At 36.9% G+C, this 20,444-nt stretch overlaps 1 protein-coding gene across 1 annotated transcript; it reads left to right on the top strand.

Annotated features, from left to right (window-relative positions):
* Positions 1–202: 202 nt before the first annotated feature.
* DDX43 (DEAD-box helicase 43) lies at positions 203–19,529 on the top strand. Its single transcript, XM_079299146.1, has 16 exons — positions 203–537; positions 1,114–1,169; positions 1,546–1,678; positions 2,977–3,084; positions 3,634–3,715; positions 5,956–6,112; positions 6,197–6,315; positions 6,601–6,711; positions 7,507–7,648; positions 10,960–11,060; positions 11,794–11,881; positions 13,478–13,605; positions 14,202–14,311; positions 15,055–15,193; positions 15,951–16,038; positions 19,392–19,529. Exons 1-16 carry the CDS (start codon positions 222–224, stop codon positions 19,503–19,505), a joined length of 1,992 nt encoding a protein of 663 aa, XP_079155272.1. The 5' UTR covers positions 203–221; the 3' UTR covers positions 19,506–19,529.
* The last annotated feature ends 915 nt before the right edge of the window (positions 19,530–20,444 follow it).

Consider the following 20,444-nt stretch of genomic DNA (forward strand, 5'->3'; position numbering starts at 1 on the left):
GCTCGATCACAGGCAGGACTCGCTAATCCTAGAGGCCTTTTCCCACCTACGCGACTCCACGATTACCTGAGAACAACAGGGGCAGCCCACAGAGCCAGCGCCCCCGTGCGGAGCCAGCCAATCACAGCTCACAGAGCGGCCCGCCCCGGCCAATCAGCGCGCCCCGGCCTTGAGCCGCGCCAAGTCCCTCGGCATGGGCGGCCGGGCCGCCTGAGGCCGCCATGTCGGACTGGGACGCGAGCAGCGACGAGGAGCTCGGCGCGTCCGACTGGCTGCGGGCCGCTGCTGCCGAGCCGCTGTTCTGGTCGCCCAGCACCCCGTCGTGGGGCCGCGCCTCCGTGGAGGGGGGCGGGCGATGGGGGAAAGGCACAGGGAGTCCCGGAGGGGAAGAGTGGGAGCCGCGAGGCGCTGAAGGCTCCGGCGGCCCGAGGCGGGCGGCGCAGCGGCGGCCGCCCCGAGCTGCGGCCGGCGAGGCTCGGGACTCTGCGGCGCCGCTCTGCTTCCACCTCGACAGCGCCCTGGTCGGGGCTCTCATAGGTAATGAGGGGGGCGCCCGGGCCGGGTGCTTGACCCGCTGAGGTGAGCGGGCGGGAGCGGGGGAGGAGGCGGCCCTCAGTGTCCTGAGGGAGCGAGTGTATCCCTGCCTTCCGTCAGACCGGCCCTGGAAGGGTCCCTCGCATTTCCCGTGCGTATCTCTCCCCCTGGGCATGGCAGGGTGCTTTTGCAGGGTTTCTGCCACTCGCCAGGGAAACTTTTCCTCCCTAAAGCATTGAGTTGACATCTGTTTCTTAAGGCTGGCAAGTGTGCAAGTGGTCTGAAGCGCCTCTAATCACAGGGCGGAATGGTGACAATCTCTTGATGTAGTTTTACGCTTCCATCTCCCCTACTGAGGGGCGCTCCCCTACACACTAACCTTGCATTTGGTTAATTGAGAAAAGAGGTGCCTAAAGTCTCTAATGGCTTGGTGTCACAAATTCTTTTATTTGTAGATATACTCACTCATGAGATGAAGGTCTTGGGGTTTGGTCACAAACAAAATGCATGTAATTAGTGTGTAGGTTTAGGGAGTTTGTCCTAAATCTCTGTAACATCTGCTGTGCATCTTTATAACAGGTCGAGGTGGAGCTAAAATTAAAGAACTTGAGACTTCTTCAGGTTCCAGGATAAAGGTACCATGTGCTGTATGTTGCCAATAAATGGACTCTGTTGGGAACAGACTTGATTTTGTTTCTGTGTCAACCAGTTGAAGGAAATTGAAGGGTGTTACAATAGCTGCAATAATGCCACTGTTTTATAGTGGGCAAAAAGGAAGTGGAAGTGAGGGTGCAACTTGGATGCTATGTGAAAATAGAAAAAGGTTATTGATTTTTTTTTTTCCTTAAGTTTGCATTTATTTCCTTTTCTTTTTGAAAAAGGGATTAAAGGGCCTTTTCATAGAACAAGTTAAACTTCTGGGTAAAAGAAAAAGGATCAAAAATTGTTTTCAGTATGTGTTGTATAATGTTTCTCTTTGCAGTATGGAAAAAAAAACTGTTTTTAACCTAGGTTACAAGAGGAGCCTATGAATCTGAAGTAAAGATTTTTGGCAGCATTGATGTGCAAAACAAAGCCAAGATGTTGATTGACAACCTTGTTTCAAGTTCTGGACAAAACCATATTAGAGGTGGGACAGAGAAAGGTAAGAAATATGGGGTTGAGGGAAAAAGAATTATGAATTATCTTCTGTATATTTGGTAGTTTGCTGGAATGTTTTTATATTGTTAGTCTTTTATGAAATAAGTTAACTTAAACTTTTCTTGGGCAATGGGATTTCTTTAAATCAGAAATATCAAAATATGCTCCTTTTTTCAACTATGGACGGTTTCATCCTCTCCCCAAACTACCAGGCTTCGATGAAAACCAGTTCCCATGTGTTTTCAGCAATTTTATGGATGTTGTACCACTTTGGTTTCTTGCATTATTAATCTGGTTCTTCCAAAATACCAATATTGGCTCTAGTGCAAGTTTTAATCTGGTATCTGTGGAGTATTACAACTCAGTAAACTTTTGTAAAGATAGTCTCTGAAGTGCTGATCATTGCATAGGCCATGCTGGCTTCCTGTTACTTTCAAGTGAAGTTAATGTTTTAAAATTTGGTGTTGCACTTTGTGCCTGGCCTTACTAGGCTTTCCTGTGGTAACTTCATTACATGGATACAGAAATAATTCTTGTGCATTTGGATGCTGCTTATATTATTGGTATGTCTTGTATGTGCTTCCAACAATTTTTTGCAAACACTATCCATGGTTGTTTATCTGATGCACTGATGAAGAAGGGATCCAGGAGTTATGTTCCACCATGAAAATAAGGATTTGAGTAGTTGTGTGTTTCATTTTTAGAAATGTCCCAGAAATGTGGATGAGTATTTTTCAAGACACTAGGAATATTTAAAACTACTTCAGGATTTGGGACAATATTATCCTTATGTTTCCTGCCTTTCCACTAATTTTCCACACAGTTGTGTAGCTATTTATATCTTCAATGTAAAACTGTACTTACTTAGGAAGTGTTAACCTCTTCAGAAAAGAAGTATAGAATATAACTAGACTGAGACTTTATTGTAATGTTGTTGGATGCTTTAGACCTAAGCTTTGTTCTTGTTGCTGTTAAAACTTTCTGTCTACATATCAACTCCTGGTTTCACAAAAGTCTACTGCAAAACAAGCCTAATTTATAACTGGAGGAGAAGCATTTCATAACCCATCATTACTTCCTTTAACTGTTGAAATGTTTCCCTTTTTTATCAAAACTAAATTTTTGCACATTTTAGCAATGTTTCAGGCAGAGATCTAGGAAAGAATTTTTCACTTACATGTTTCATGTCTATTTAAAATATATGAGGCCTTAAAATAGAAAAAAATGTGTTTGTTCTGGGGGGGAGATTTCTCCCCATGGTTTGTTCCATCAAACACCAGCATTTTGTTGCTACCTCTGCAGGAAGAACCTTGGACATTATCAAGCCTGAAAATAATCCAAAGAAACCAGTGATTAACTGGGCCTCCCTTCGAGAAAACAGGGCCAAATATGAATCTATGAAGTGGGCAGGTTAGTTTTACAATTTTGATTGTCTTTATGTGGTAAATATGTTGGAATGCTCAATTTCTAATTAATTAATTTCTAATACTTGCTTTGAGATGACTGAATCTTTCAGAGCCCAAATTAGTGATGTATTTGCTGTGAGCTGGCCATATTAGCATTTCTCAGCATGGTCATGGAGGACACTAATTACCATGCCAAGATTTAACTCTGCTACTTGTGGTATTTTGAACATCATCCCTTGAAAATTGTGATGTTTTTGTATGTGGCCACTGGAAAGAAAAACCTGAGAGTTGTTAAATACACTACTATATATGTTAGTAGAAATTACTTCAGAACTTGAAACATGGAAAAGTGGTGGGGTTTTTTTGCAGATATTGAAGTGTTTGTCTCAGCCTTCATTTTTTACATGAGCAATGGTCTTCCACCACTTCCAGTTAGTCTCCTAGCTCAAGGCACTTTTTGAGTTCTGGGCTTTCCATCTCAATCTTTAGCAGACTTACACTGGCTCTGTATTATTTCTTGCTGATTCAAGTTGAGTTTTTCTGATTGTTTAAGGCTTGCCTCCAATTGAGAAAAACTTCTACAAAGAATCATCCAGGACTGCATCCATGTCACAAGAAGAAGTGGAACTGTGGCGGTAAGATCATTTCTTTAGGGAATCAGCTGCCTGGCAAAAATTACTATTAAACTGTAAAGCCTAGAAAATGGGAAATGAAGTACTGAGACAGAGGCACTAGTGCTGGGGTCTTGTAGCAACTTAACCTTTTTAAGAACTCTTTCTTGGGAATGAAACAACTAGCAGATGAGATATTATTAGTTGTCTGGAAGATTAACTTTAGGGATTTTGTGCTTCTCTAAAAGTGTTTGATCTAGTTGAATTTCAGAACAGAAAAAATTCATGACAGTTCACTGACTTTTGGCTGTTTCTTTGCCTTTGATGAGACGGTATGTTCACACTTTCTAGGTCCTTCCAAATAGGATTGTTCACATGTTGAATATCTTTTGGCTGCAGTTTTTTCCCTGCTTTTTTTTTTAGTCAAAACCATCTTCAAACCAAATTCCAGCTTTTTTGTTATTGTTGTCTTCCTTTTTTATCTGTCTTGTCTTTACAAGCACGTCCTGGTGAGTTCATACTTCAGTTAACTGCATTTATTTACTTGATCCAACAACCTGTATCAGTACCTTGCAAGGAAAACAAAACATCTGTTTCAAGTGATGTGGTTCAGGCCTTGGTAATAGAGGGCTGTTCAGTAGTTCTAATGAGGTTAATGAGCATTATTGAAGTGTTAGCTTTTTATTACTTTTCTTTTTGCAAGATGTCTTTTTTTTCTTTGCATACCAAAGAAACGTTGCCACAGTGAGCAAAGCATGGAATTGTTTCCTGCTGTTTCCACCTTTTTCCTTAATGTACATGGATGTATTATTTTTAGAGCTAGTAAAAATTATGGAACATTATTCTTTTAGGTTAAAAATATGTACTGAAAAGTAGAACTTGTGTGATAAAGGAACTTCTTTTCTACTTCATCTAATCAGTTTTCTTACAGTTGCTTTTTTTCCTTAAAGCAATAATTTTGGGAAAATGAGGGGAAGTTGAGATGCCCATTCTTTTCCTAGTTTACACCCCACTTGAAGACAAGCTTTTTCTGAATGGAATCCTAAGAGCAGTACAGGACTGATACCAATATGCTTATGCAGATATGTTTTAAAACCAGATGGAAATTAAGCTCTAAGCAGCCACTCCCCTTCCCTCCTCCTGTCTTGAGAAAGGGACAAAAAGCAGAGGGTTGAGATAAGAATTTACTGGAAAACATCAAAGAGATAAGTAAAACAGTAACAACACTAATAACAACATTGTATAAAAGGTGATTACATGCAAAAATGCTCATGGAAGTCCAACCAACAGGGCACCACCACAGCCAGCACCACATGGCTCCTGAGACAAAGGAGAAAATTGTGGATGAAACTGTCTGTGTCCATGAGATAAAAAACAATGATGCCAAGCCCTCTGGACAGACCATCTGCAGCACTTCACCGTTCCATTTGCCATTTGCTCTCCTTAGGAAAGGAATGAAATGGCCATGGAGGGTCATTGCCTCCTTCTTCCACAGGAAGCCACACCTCCTTTCTCCGGGAAAGTGAAAATCCCATGCGCCAAAGCAGTGATGATTTGGGTGATACTGAGTAACAATGTATGTGTGCCCACAAGGCATCAAGCTCACCTCACTGCCAGTGCAAGAAAATTAACTGTCCCTGGGCTGAAACTAGGACAGTGTATTAATAGCTCTTAATTAGAGGAAGCCTTGGAACAGCAGTTTTTAATGTAGTCTTTTATGTGTAATTTGATTTGGGTTTTACGTGCTTTTAGGGGCTGGTTGTTCCAGGGGGTTTTTTTGGAGCTTGTCTTACTGGTCATGTTCTTTTTCCAAAATTGTTCTGTTTGTATTCTCCAGAGTATCCAGGGAACTCCTCTAAAAACAGTTGGGAGAGGTTTTTGTCAAAATATAGAATTCTGACTGATAAATTCAAGCTGTTCATGTAAATTCTGGGCTGTCTTAATGTTTAGAAACTTGTCATACCTACTTAAATTTGTAATAGGATATAATTGTAGCCTGATAGGAGTGCTATTCATGTTAATAACCATATATAACTTCAAATTAGGTGTTCTTAAGAAGGAATAGTAATTTATACTTCTGGGAGAAGTCTTCCTATAGAAGGACTTCTAAGAAAGATAGAAGACTAATTCAATCCCATTCAAGAGCCTGAATTTGTTTTTTCTTGTTCAAGGAGTTTAAAAAAAAATTAAGAAACACAGTCTTTTATGTTAGCTCTACTTTTTCAGATAATGAGATTTTAAAACAATTGCACTACTTTATACAGGAAAGAAAATAATAATATAACTTGTGATGACTTGAAAGAAGGTGAAAAGCGCTGCATTCCCAATCCTGTTTGTAAATTTGAAGATGTATTTGAGCATTATCCTGATATTATGGCCAACATAAGGAAAGTTGGTTTTCAAAAGCCTACACCAATTCAGGTATGTCTTCAATTTTGATGACTCTTAACTGAAGCTTGAGAGAAAAATGAAAACTACATTCAAGTATTTGTTGTTTTATGTTAGTCCCAGGCGTGGCCAATTATACTCCAAGGAATTGATCTTATTGGTATAGCACAGACTGGTACTGGGAAGACATTAGCATACTTAATGCCTGGATTCATTCACTTGACTTCACAGCCAATGTAAGGACTGCTCACAGGTCTGATTTGTTTAGCTGTGCATACTTCCCCCTGCACTTACTTCCTCCTGCACCCAACTCCTGAGATGATTTTCTAGTAATGATGAAAAAAATAATGTATTGGAAAAATAATTATAAATCTGATGGAATAAACACCAAATTTGTCACCATAGATTCCATTAACAGCAGTGTACAGAGGAAGTTTGGACCAATATAAAATGTTCAGTGTCAAGGATGATGGATTTTGCCCATCCTTATATACCAACATTCTAAATATGCTTTGTTGCAGATCTAAAGATCAGCGTGGGGGGCCTGGAATGTTAGTCCTTGCTCCCACTAGAGAACTGGCACTTCAAGTAGAGGCAGAGTGTTCAAAGTATGCATACAAAGGAATTAAAAGGTAGTCTAGCTTTTCACTATCTTATAAAATAATTTTTTTTTCTCCTATCAATTGTGACTAAATTCATCTAGTACAATAATTGCATTTAAGATGGGAGGGAATAGTAGTAAATGCAGAATTTATATTTTTCCAGTTTTCAGAATGTCTGTTTTGACTAATCTCAAGGTCAAAATCTATGTAGCTCTTCTCCTTCTTTTTCTGCTGAATTGACAGTGAAGAAGAATCACACAGAATATGCTGAGTTGAAAGGGACAAGGATCATCAAGTCCAGCTCTTAGCCCTGTACAGGACATCCCCAAGAGTCACACCATGTGACCGAGAGAGAGATATCCAAACCCTTGAACTGTCAGGCTGTGCTGTGATCACTTCCCCTGGGAGCCTGTTCCAGTGCCCAACCATCCTCTGAGTGAAGACCCTTTTCCTAATATGTAACTTAAACCTGCCCTGACACAACTTCAGGCCATTCCCTGGGTCAGTGTCACCCCAGAGCAGAGATCAGTGCCTGCCCCTCCTCTCCCCTCTCCATGAAGCTGTAGCTGCAGTGAGGTCTCCCCTCAGTCTCCTCCAGGCTGAACAGACCCAGTGCCCTCAGCTGCTCCTCACACGCTTCCCCTCAAGGCCCTTCCACATCCTTGTGCCCTCCTTTGGGCACTCTCTAATAGTTTAATGTCTGTGTTACATTGCAGCACCCAGAGCTGCCCCAGCACTGGAGCTGAGGCTGCCCCAGCTCAGAGCAGAGCAGGACAATCCCTCCCTGCCCTGCTGGTGATGCTGTTAATCTGTTTTATTTTACAGTATTTGCGTCTATGGTGGTGGGGACCGAAAAGGACAGATAGACAAGGTTACCAAAGGTGTGGATATTGTTATTGCTACTCCTGGCAGACTGAATGATCTTCAAATGAACAACTTCATAAATTTGAAGAGCATAACATATTTGGCAAGTAACTGATATATAATGAGTAATGCACCAGCTGTGAAATGGTTGACTCAGTTTGAATTTAAGCTGTGATGGAGTTCTCTTTAAACTTCCAAAGTCTTAATTACAATACAGCTTAACACTGAAATTGGTGTTGGAGAGATGATTCATACTTACTATAATTGCATTGCAGATGTGAAATAGTCCCTAGGAAAAATAAAATAGGCTTCTAGCACAGCAAGCATTTTAAATATGCTAAATTGTTTTTTCAGTAATGTTTGGCATTCTAAAATTCATTTTGTCAGGTTTAGTTGCTAATGGATGAAATGCCTTTCTGCAGTTGTCTTTTCTTTTTAAAGGTTACCAGTGTCTCAGGTTTTTATTAGAATTTGTGCAGTAGGAGAGTCACACACAGATATTTAAATGTTGGGGGACTGACTTTCTTTTGGTCTCACTGGGAAAATAGCCTTATAAACATTATTATAATCCTTATGTCTTCATTTCATTTTTGCCTTTTGCTGTGCTGAACATGTAAGGCTATTGCTGTTTGTACAATGCTTCCATATGTTCAATTTATTTCTAACTTGTCTGTGAATTGTTGCCTGGTTTGACAGTTTGACCATGCTCTCTGTCTACCCCACTATCCTGTGAGAGTTTAATTCTCTCCATGTTGTAACAAGTTAGCTCCAATTCTAGGTGATCGTTGTGAGCTTACTGGTAAGGCCAGAGGTGGTATGGCATCATTATAAATTTGGCCATTTGGGAAAAAAGTTTATTACTAGAAGACAGGAGAGTAGCACACTGTAAATACTAATGTGTATTTGCTGAACAGGAGGTAAACAGGCCTGAAAACCTTCATTCTGAGAACTATAGTAATATAGGTCATCTTTCTGCCAAGGTGAAATATAGTCATACCACAAGCTTCATAAAGCAGTGGGTGTTGAACCAAAAGCATGTTTCAGTATGCACAGCATATACTATAGTATGACATTGCTAAAAAGAAGTAACTGTCAAATTGGAAAGTATGATGATGTGAAGCAGGAGGAGAGACATTTCTTGTTGCACCGCTAGCAGTTAAATGTTTTCAGAAGAACCAGTGCAAGAACTGTGCACTATGGTGTGGTTAAGGTCTCATGCCTCAGACTTTAAAGGAATTCTGTGCTGCCAAAGCCTCATGTGAAAAATTGGACATTGAAAATGGCTTTTTGTGATTTTCCTATATATTTATCCTTGTAGTTTCTTTTACTTTTCAATATATAAGATATTTTCTATTTCCAGAGCTTCATTGTCAGTTTTCAACCAACAAATAATTTAACCTTGCAGCCTTGCTTTAGGAAAAGGAGAGTGGTAACAGACTTCACATTTACCACTTTGGATGAAGTTTTACCACATTTACCACACTCTTCATTGAAGAATTTCATTTACACTTTTTATTTAAAGATATTATTACTGAGTCTTAGGAAGATTCCCAAAGTAAATGGAGTATTACTTGCTAATATGATACAATTGTTTCCCAAAGGACTTCCAAGGTCAGGTACTGAGATACAATTGTTAAAAACCACAACAAATATACCACCTCCCAGAAAAAAACAAACAAACAAAACCCCAAGCTCTGTTAATTATATCCAAATAGATACTGGACCCAAACTGAATTTGAGGTTAGAATTTCTCTTCTTGCCTTTCTCTTCTTCTGACAGAACCATCAAGTTGATCAAGTCTTAATTCAGATTTTTAAGAAGCCATTTATTCAAGATAGGCTGCAGTTTTTTCAGTATTTCAGAAGTAAGATTGTAAATTCTATCATAAACAGCTTTTTGGTTGTTCAAAATACATGTCGTATGAAAATATGCTTTTTGTTTCCCTGTGTTCAGTGTAAATCAGTATTAAATCATCAGCAATCTGATGAAGTAACCTTAATTCTTTGGGCTTCATGCTGATAAAGCAGAAGGAAGGAAATTGGAGTTGTACATGAATAATTGGGAAACATTTAGGAGAAAGTGTAATTAAAAGTATGTATATAAATCATGAAGGAGTATGTAAAAGGTAGATTGAAGTAGTGCTTTTATTCTTCAATACAAAAAAAGTAGTGTAAAACTTACTAATAACTGATTTGAAAAGGAAAGAGGATTTAGCCTTTGATCTTAATGATGCAGCTTTCAGAAACAAGAAAAGTAAACTTCAACTACCCTAATCCATCTATTAGACATAAATGCTTTCTTTTTCCCCTAGAGCAAAGTGCCAGTGAGCTTAATAGCATAGAAAGCATCTACTGCTGAAAAAGGCATAGCAGCCAACTCTGTATGCAAAATCAGTGATGTTTTAGCCTTGCTATTCTATTAGAATAGCATTATATTAGAATTCATGTAGTTAATGAAATCTCCATGAGCCCTCTAAAAATAAAGAGATTTAAATCAAGAAATAGATTTCTTGTCTTGTCTTTCAGTTGATAATCTTTTGTTGTTTCAGAGATTTACATAGATAATGTACTAAACCCCTTTAATATAATAAAATATCAGAGAACAATGGAGCAGCAAAATTAGGGCAGTAGAAAGGGATTATCATCAATGTCTTGGATTGCCACATAAGTGACTAGAAATTGTCAGTACTTAAAAGCACGATCCATGTAACTTTAATTTTCAAATATAGTTTATATAAATCAAAGGAGATAAGTGAGTCTGAGATGTCAGTCGTTTTTCTTTGTATGAGACTGAAAACACTCACAAGTGTGCTTGTATATGAGAAAACTTATCAGCTCACTCGTTCATTTCTGGATTTTTTTACCAGACGAAACAAGATTGTGCTCTGGGAATTGTGCAGTGTCCCAGTGTGAGCCAGAATGTGTGCTCTGGCTTTTTCCCTGCTTCTAATGAGGAACTAAATTGACAAGTGATATTTTGATTCTATATGAGATCTCTAATGCAGTAGAAATGAGATTTCCCTTTGAAATTGCAAACAATTTCTTAATGTGTGTTGAACAGGTTTTTCCCCTCTGGGTTTGGTTATGGGCTTTTGGTTTTTGTTTTTTTTTTTAATTTGTGCTTAGTTTTAGCCTAATTATTGTTGTAATAAACAGTTGTTTTTTTTTTATTGACTTTAAATACTCTTAAAGAACTGTGCATTTTCTTGTTTAGCCTGAAAGTATAGTACTAAATGAAAAAGTGTCAAGGAAATTGAAGAGGTAAAATAGAAGTTGAACCAATTTTGCAGTAAGTTGTGGAGAAATTTCTACAATTAAAATAGTTAACATTAAAATATTTTTCTGTGTAATGTCCTGCTGAAACAAACCTCTATCTGAGGGACTAGGTGGAATAAATAACCTTGTTCCTGAACAGGTTTTAGATGAGGCTGACAGAATGCTGGATATGGGATTTGAACCTCAGATAATGAAGATCCTAATAGATGTGCGTCCTGACAGACAAACTGTTATGACAAGGTATCTAAACTTGATAGTGCTCAGGATTTGAACATAAGGTTATTGAACAGGCTGTTATTGGACAAGTTAATTTCAAAATAATTGTGTCACTAACATTTTTACTAGTTTTTTTTCATTGGTCTAGTCAGTCCTGATGAGTCATTTGTCAATTTTTTTTTTTTCATTTTGTACTATCTTTTCTGATGTTTTACATCAAATATAAAGGCAATTGAATTGTCCCAAAAAAGAAAGTATCCTGGGAGTGCTGGAATTTGCCACATCAGTTTGAAATGCCAACTTACACTTCTCTATCTGGGACTAAATTTCCTGACTTTCTGATCAGTATCTGTGCTAGTTTGTGCCTGGATTAATTTTGAAATTATGCAGCTTTCGGGAATTTAACAGTCAAATATCCCAACAATAATTTTTGTTCCCATATTTTGCATTTAAGCTTGCTGTTTTAGAAAACAGACTAGAAAATTGCTTATTAGATATTGTTCAACTACTAAATTCAGTTGAGGCTTCAATAGAAAGCTCCATAATTGTTGCCTGTTCTTTTAACCAACAGAAGTACCTTTTAAACTCAAGTGCTGTTTAGTATCAATTTAAGATTAGTTAAACTCAATACTGTTACTGCATATGTTTCACTGGTGTATAAGAAAGGAAACAAAATAAGAATGTGGTGAAATTAATGAATTGGAGATATGCCACACTATTCTCATGCATGTGTGTTTTCTCATTGCTCCCTGCTTAGTGCTACTTGGCCTGATGGTGTCCGTCGCCTAGCAAAATCCTACTTGAAAAATCCCATGATTGTCTATGTTGGCACTCTTGACTTAGCAGTAAGTTGTCCTGTTCTTTTTTTTTTCCTTCCTTTTGTAGAAGAACCTATGCTTAAGTAAGGAAAGTTTTTGCTTGTAACTAACTGTGTATAAATATCTTATATATATAAGTATATATATATATATAAGTATATATATATATATATATATATGAGTATATAAATATATATATAAGTATATATATATATATATATATATAAGTATATAAGTATATATAAGTATATATAAGTATCTTTTGTTATCAATCTGACATTTCAAGAAACAGCTCCGTGCTATTTATTTTAAAATTTCCTTAAAAGTTCAGAAAAATTTTACAAGTATAAACAAACTTTTTTTCTGTAACAACATCTAGAAGTCTTAGCTCTTCAGTAGAAGACATTACAGGTGGCAAGTATCAATCACACTGAATGTTATAATTTACAGTGCCAAGTGTTTTTGTGTGATCCCTTAGTTTTGCAACCTTAATTTTGGTTCAGCAAGTTCTTGTTCTTTACTTGGTTTTACTTCTGAAGGTCTTCCTTCTAATGCATACAGATCCTTATCTAAATCTGTGTTTCCTAACTTCATCTTTCTCAAATGGAGTGGGAGCTTTGTCCTCCTTTTTTGGAGGACACTTGACTAGAGCAGGAAATATGTGTTAGAGTAAGAATTGTCTTAAAGTCCAGAACTTCTAGCCTGTGGATGTAGTTGCTTATTTGTCATTGTTGTGCAGCTGTGGGTAGTTGGCTCCAATACCAGCAGAATTTACAGAAACAGTAGTGTGCCCAAGATCTCAGGAAATTTTCCTTTTCAATTCTATTTTTTTTAGTGATAGGGGATGAAAAAACCTAGTATCCAGTACACTTTTTGGTAGAAATAGAGACAGAATGTGCTTTTCGTCTGTGTTCAGAACTACACTTTTATCAAAGAGCATTTCTTGTCATGATTGGAATTTGAAAGATACCAAGTACTGTCATAGCTCTCTGCATCTCCTTAACAGGAGCTTCTCTTAATTGAAGAGGTGATGTGGTAAGGGGGAAGAGAATCTTTGTCTACTTTGAGTCTTTAACTCTTGCCACAAACTCATGATACCATGCCATGAGAATGTTGAGAGATTTCATTCTACTTATTAGTTATACCTTAGACATTCTGTGGTAACCTTCTGAGGTAATGGAGTAAAGTTTTTAATGAACTGCTACTGGAATAGTTAAAACTGGTAATTTCAAAGAGATTTACAGCATTTTTAAAAGCCTGTAATTTCAAATAAGACTACCATTGTTTCAACTTGCTCTGAATTAACATGAAATATGTGCGAATTAAAGAACTTCAGTGTGGTTTTCACTAATAATATATTTATTTCACCTCTCTAATCTGTACCCTTTAAATCTCTGCTAATAAATGGTTTGGCAAACTGCTTAAAGGTAAATTTTATTTTTCTCCTAAAGCAACAAGGAAGTAAGAAATCTGAACTGTTTGAACTCCAAACTGATACATATTAAAATAGTTTTTTAGGGTATTGTATATTAATACTTTTGTAACATGGCAATATGGGAATTAACAGGGAAAAGTATTATTCTGATTTGTTTCTACCTAACATCCCTTTTTGCTGTTTGACAGGCAGTAAACACAGTACAACAAAAAGTTATTGTTATCCCCGAGGAGGAAAAGAGAACTTTCATGCATAGCTTCATTAAGTCTATGAAGCCAAAAGATAAGGTCATCATTTTTGTGGGAAAAAAGCTTACGTATGTAATCACTTCCCAGTATCATCTCTGTTTGGGGTTTTTTTCCTAACAGAAATACTGAATAGTTTCTTAGTTCACAAGATAACTATCAAGTGTAATAGCTCTTCTCCCCAATGTGCTGGTAGTAGTATTATTTTTATTTATTTATTTCTTCCTTCAGACTGACTGTCAGTTTGTATCTTTTTTAATATCATTAATGGTGGTGCTAAGTCTCAATCTCACATAGTTCAAGTGGGATGTTTGGATTCTTGGTGGTACATGAATGTGATGTACTGTTTACTTTCATACATCTCTGGTGTGTGCAAGACTTGATGAGTGTGTGGAGTGGTCATTGTATCATACTTGAACTTTTTGAGTGAACAACACAAAAATAATATAGTATTCCTCTAAAGTATAAATAAAGGTAAACATTTCTATGTGGATTAGACTTGCTTTCCTATTTTATAATAGATATCAGCTGCCCTCGGTAAGATACTGTCCTTTAGCACACATTTTGCTTTTGTTGTCACATTACTGTCTTTTTTAATCTAAATCTAGATACTGCACGATTTTGTTTCTTCTTCTATTTTAAGAGCCATTGCTTTATTTCACCCTAGAGCTGATGACTTAGCAAGTGACTTTGGTATCCAAGGAATTCCAGTGCAGTCTCTTCATGGCAACAGGGAACAGTGTGATCGAGAGCAGGCTTTGGATGACTTCAAGAAAGGTGAGTTTATACTGAAGTACTGATTTGTTTAGGCCAGACTTCTAAAATTTGTTCTGTTCAAAACTTGTTTATTTCTAAATGTCATGTCTCTTTGGTACTGTAGAAATGAAAATATTAAAGAGCTCTGAATTATACATTTTCTTTATTAATTTGACCGAAAATTAATTGACCCAGCGAACAAAGAGATTGCTCTTCAATAAAGTTTTGAATGTCTGGGAGTTGAATAATTTTAAGTACTGCTTATTTTACTTTTGACATTTCTTTAAAAGTTGGTGTTGTGTTTGTCTACAGAATGGTAAATTTAAATGTCAGATGATGGTGCTTTCAGTAAAACAGTCATGCTCCAGATTATGCTAATAAGCTTGTGTGAATACATATATGTGAACACAATTCAGGGTTACGTGAACACATGTTAAGAAAAAACTGGTGCTGTGACAGAAGCGTCAGTTGAGAATGTAGTTGTTGAAGTTTTTGTACTTTGGATAGTCTCTTTAAATCAACCAGCCATATTTCTTGCTTTTCCTGCACTCTGCTGTTCCACTTATGAAATGAAAATAATATTAAAATTATTTGGGTGCTTACCAGCTTATATTTGAAGCTAACTCAGTGTGACATGCAACAAGTATATTTTTACTTCCTATTAAGAACAATAAGTGCATTATAAGCTAGAAAACCAATAGACTGGAATATATTTTCTGTTTGTTCCATGAACTCCCGTTCTCTTCCTGTCATATTTACTGTAGGCAAGGTTCGAATATTGGTGGCTACTGACTTGGCATCCCGTGGCCTTGATGTGCACGATATTACTCATGTTTTTAACTTTGATTTCCCTCGCAACATTGAAGAATATGTTCACAGAGTAGGTCGTACTGGAAGAGCAGGGTAAGTGTTTACCAGAAAATAGTAATGTTTTATCAGTGTTTTGTTATGTTTGGTGCACTGCATATGTGTTTTTCTTGTCAAATTCTAGAGGCTACAGGTGATGTGGGGTGGGAAAGTGAAGACTTATGTCTGTCAAAGTATGTTCTAGAAACACGCTTTAAATTAATTTGTTGTGAAATTGAAGGCAAACAAATTTTATGTTTTTATTATTGAATGAAAGGTGTTTGAAACCTGGTTTCAATATGAGGAAGAATTAGAAAAACAACTTGTATTGATATTCTGGAATGCTACTTCCTGTTTGTCTTTTCACGAGCAGCTGACTTATTTATTAGTTTTTCTAGACAGCACATTGAGATGATACTTCTGTAGGTTCAAAGTATGCAGCTGATCATCATGGTAGTGTAGTTTAGTGGTACCTCTTTTGGATGCTGCTTTCCCAGGCTGGCACAAGTGTGATTTTTCTCATTTAGTTATTATATGAATGTGTGTCTCTTCATACTTAAATATGTTGCTGTTATGCTGTGTTTATTATCTAAAAGTATAAATTAGTTGTGCATTTGCACCGTTTTAGGTGAATTGCTGTATTCTGATTTTTATGAAAAGTTGCTCTTTCATGTGCAGAGTTAATGCTCAAGCCACTTTTATCCTATCAGCTCAGTAACATTGTCTGTAGTACAGATCATTGCTGCCTAGGCCAGCTGTAAAAGCCTGTCAGGAGTTGTTTTGATGATCTGCAGTTGTTTCCTTCCTTGTTTAGGCGCTCTGGGGAGGCAGTAACACTTGTCACCAGCAATGATTGGAGGTTTGCGTCTGAGCTGATTGACATTCTGCAAAGAGCAAACCAGGTAAGAATACTTCACTGGGTAAGATTGATATTGGTGCTAGGTTAGCACCTGAAGCAGGTCATCAAGGTCTGAGCCTATTTAGAACCTTCTTGGTAGGTGTTCATGTGTCTCAGAGAAAGAAAATGGGTATTTCAGTCTGTCTTGTCCTAGATAGTCTTAGTCTTAGCTGTATTTTGCCTTACAGATATATTCCAGGAAGGAACTGTGAACTTTAACCAAAGCCTCCCCTATTAAAAAAAAAAAAAGTAACTAACATGTACATTGAGGTTGCAGAGGAATAATAGGGTTTATATCACAATATTTTATTCCATTTATATTTCACTTCTGGATGCAGGTACCAATGTTCTTGTTTAACAGTGTAAATATTAGCAGTACTTATATCAGAAGAGGTTCAACTATATTAAAACTTTATTGTATCTGACTTCTGCATGTACTTTTCCAAGCTATCTTTCTTACTGATGTTTGTAAATAGTATGGGAAATGGAACTGGAATGTGATATCTTTCCTTAAAGAAGCATATTTTTTCTGGATTCCATCTCTGAGAAAACAGAGAAAATTATATTGCTGTTTCTTGCTATATCAAGGAACAATATTTTGCCTGATTTATAGTAAACCCCCAGTTCAAATCCTGACTTGAGCTGAAATTTTGTTCGTTTGGTTTGTGGTGTTTGGTTGGTTGGTTTTTTGGATAGGAGTTTGAGTACATACTAAATGGATTTTATCTAGAATGTGGTTTTTGCTATGGACACTTAGTCAGACTTTAAACCCTGGGTTGGAACTTCACCTCAGTCTTTTGGTTTATAACTCTTCTTTAAAAGATACTATGTTGCTTTATTGCAAACCTAGTAAGATGCTTTTGAGGAAGGAAAAGAAAAAAAAAAAGTGAGAAGAGCAGTCACCTAATAATTCCTTAAAGTTGCAGATTTGGGGTTTTTGATTGAGGTGGGGTTTTTTTTGCTTTGTTTTTGTTCAGAAAATGCAAGAGGTGAAACCAGTAATGATATTGTGAGGCTACTTCAGAGGTGCCTTGTGTTTTATATTCTGAGTTAGCAATTCTCTTTCAAGCCTTGTCCCCAGCTGCAGACTCCAAAGTTCCCAAACTGGTTTTGTTTTTTTATGATGTGTGATAGTTCAACTGGGAATGAGTCTCTGAGTTCAGAGGAGAAAAGAGGAACTCTGAATCCTCACTTTCAGAAGTTACTATTCATCACAACATTACTCTCAAACCTAGTTATGGATGATAGAAAGGAAGTTATGGATGACAGAAAGGAAATATCCCTGCAGATAAAGTGTTGGGGTTTTTTCTCCTGACAATGAAAATATCATAATTTCAGTCTTAAAACATCATCAGTCTTAAAAGTAAGAAGAGAACTGAAGGTTCAGAATACTTTGATTTCAAAACAAGTTCGCTGCTTTCATTAGCGGAATGTTCTCTGTGATTTTGAATCTATAGATTATATATAGTAAAACAGGTTCGACAAAAGGATGTCTGTTTCATGCTGAAGGAATCTTTTATATATAAAAGCTTATTAAGAAGTATGGACAGATTTAGTGGAAAAACAGTAATCTCTATAATACCAAGAAAACCATTCCATATAAATTACGGTAACTTTATCCTTTTCCATTTTCTCACTTGGACTACCCTACCCTAGCTTGTATGTTTAGCAGATACACAGATTGTTCATGAACAATCTCAACAAGCCACTAGATACTAGATATTATCTCACTGAGATTTTTATTTTTCTGTATCTTCACTTCTTCCCCCTCTTGCCTTGTGCTGGATCCAAAACCACTCTTGCCAGAAGTTGTTGCCATTTTAGTTTGGAATAAGTTAGGCTTCAAACTCTAGGAGAGGATCTCATACCAGGGAAGAAAAACCATACAATGTTTCAACTGAAAAATAACTTTTTCTCATTACTTCTATCTCCATTGACAAGTCTGTTGTGACTTTCAGATAGAGAAAAATAATTTTTAACTTTATTTTTAAATAATGTTTGAAACTTAGGCAGAATGGACTCTTCCAGAGTTATCATATTTTGCCAGGATAGTTGCTTACCAGTAAGAGAGATTCACATAAAACATATACCAGCGAGCTGTCCCTCAAACCTGCTCAAGAAAAAGTTGCTGATAGCAAATAGCAGCCATTGCTCAATTATAAAGCCTGACAAAAGAAATGGAAACTTGGGGAATATGACTTCCTGTTCCACCACACCTTTTGTCCTGGCTGCATTCTTCACCTGTTCAAGCATTGCCTGGCCCAGGAACTTAGAGGGGAGACTTTAAGGTATTTACATTTGTTTGTACTCTGCTGTTTGCACAGTGTTTGTGCTGCTGGCAGACACAAGTCAGAGACTGAGCAATCATGTTAATACCATGTTCACATACTTTGCTCTGATCAGGGGACTGATTCTGGATGGGGTGACTTTCACTGATGGCCCCATGCCATCAAGGATTGTTGAAGTGGGCTGGCTTTGACAGATCAGTGATCTGAGACCTCTTGACAATGCAGTTGCCCACAGTGCTTTTTGCAGTAAACACTGCATTAATGTCAGCATTATGCCCGCCCTGGTAGAAGAAGACTTGTTGGAAGTCTTGTTCTGTGAGCAAAAGAATGATATCTGTTTTGTGGGGGTTTTTTTCATCACTGTCACTCAACCTAATAAAACTTTTTGTAATTCTTCACATCTGGCCTCAGGTTTTAAAAACTCTGAGGTGAGAGTGTTTTGATGATGCTATTAACATTTTCCACATAATTACAAGCATGCCAAAAACCCCTGTGGATTGTGGTAGTACAGTCTTGCCACCCCCCAGCTGTGGGAGATCTGACCATTTCCTCCTGCCCTTTTGTTGTCTTTTAGCCTTGTTCTAAGCACATAAGAACCATTCCTCTGGCAATGTTTAAGTCACAAAGTGTCTTTTCAGGGGCTCTTAAAACTTCCATAAGGAATTTAATACAAATCAACATTCAAATATATGTATATAGTGTATCATCCCCTTTAAATGGCACTGGATGTTTTTACCAGCTGTTCTTTATAACTAAAAAGATGCATTTGTTTGAATTATGTTGTAATTAGCTGATATGTTGTCATCAGCTATGATGATACAAGCATAGATATATTATTGAAAATCCAGACACTATGATGATTATTTTTCAGTCTATTTCAGTCCAATCTTATGTAAAAAGATTTCTCTCTGCATTTCTACAGAAAAGAATCTGTAAAGTGACAGGAGCCAGATAAATAATGAAATCAAGTTTGGGAACACACAAATCAATAGCATTTTCATAAAGCAGGTTCTTAAAGTTTAGATTTATTTAAAATTCACCTTGGTTTTTTTGCCTGCTTTCTTATTAGGTAGTTCCTGACAAGCTTATTGCAATGGCAGAAAGATACAAACAGTCACAAATGAGAAAAGAAATTGAAAAGGATACACAAAGACCTTGGAGAAAGCCCTCAAAATCAATGTAATCACTTGAAGCTACTGAAACAGAGAAAGCAATTTTAAGTAGTGTTAGCATCCATAGGCTTGAATTTGTTTCATTTTGTGTTTCATTGTTTCCTGTATTTGTCCTATTTAAACTTCTCAAAAGTCTTGAAAAAGAAAACTGGATTAACTTTCTATCAGAATAAATCTGGTTTTGCAGTTGGATGCTATTTGCACATAAAAATTGTTTTTTTTCTTGTGTGATGTATGAAACTTCTAAAGCCATTATCTACTAGTTAAAAACAAATATTGTGGCTTTGTTGGTTGGTTTGGGTTTAGTTGTTTGTTTGTTTTGTTAAATGCAGCATTAATAGATAAGAATGTAAAAGATAATTTTTCCTTTTATCTTTAGAGAACTGAATTATTCATTATAAGCAATGTTTGTCAATATAGTTTCAAAATACTGTACCTTTGCCTTGATATGCTGCTGGCATTCAGAAGTTCAGGATAACAGAAACTGCTCTTTTTGCCATTACTTATGTTTGCTGAAGCAACTTTTCTTTATTCTTATTTTAAAACTTAACATTGGAGGTCATTTTTAAGACTTGTTTAAAAATTTTTTGAGAGTGGTCTGCAATTTCTTGTAGTGGAGGAGGGCATGACAAGAAGTACTTGTTTGTGGCTAACTGGGGAAGAAAACCAGCTTCTGGTTTTCTGGTTTTTGTGGATACAGTATTCTAGTTTAAGGAATAAAGCCAGAATTTACTAGAAAAATGTTAACAAAGTCATGGAGAAAATAATACATTTGAAGGTCAACTTATATTTCTTCCAGATAAAGTTGATTCACACTTCACATTTGGATGTCAGGTTCTGTCATAGTGATAATGGGGCATGTTTTCTACTCTTTGAAATTTATATGGGAAGGAATTACTCCTTCATTTGATGCTGAACTTCTGTTTATTTATGTGTCATATGATTAAATA

This window comes from Erithacus rubecula (assembly GCF_903797595.1).
Source record: "Erithacus rubecula genome assembly, chromosome: 2".
NCBI classification, from domain to species: domain Eukaryota; kingdom Metazoa; phylum Chordata; class Aves; order Passeriformes; family Muscicapidae; genus Erithacus; species Erithacus rubecula.

Excerpts from the sequence above, each read along its gene's own strand:
- DDX43 (XM_079299146.1), top strand. The coding sequence starts at position 222 with ATGTCGGACTGGGACGCGAGCAGCGACGAGGAGCTCGGCGCGTCCGAC. Across the intron at positions 1,679-2,976 it reads TAGAGGTGGGACAGAGAAAG|GAAGAACCTTGGACATTATC; the intron begins GTAAGAAATATG and ends CTACCTCTGCAG. Across the intron at positions 6,316-6,600 it reads CACTTGACTTCACAGCCAAT|ATCTAAAGATCAGCGTGGGG; the intron begins GTAAGGACTGCT and ends GCTTTGTTGCAG.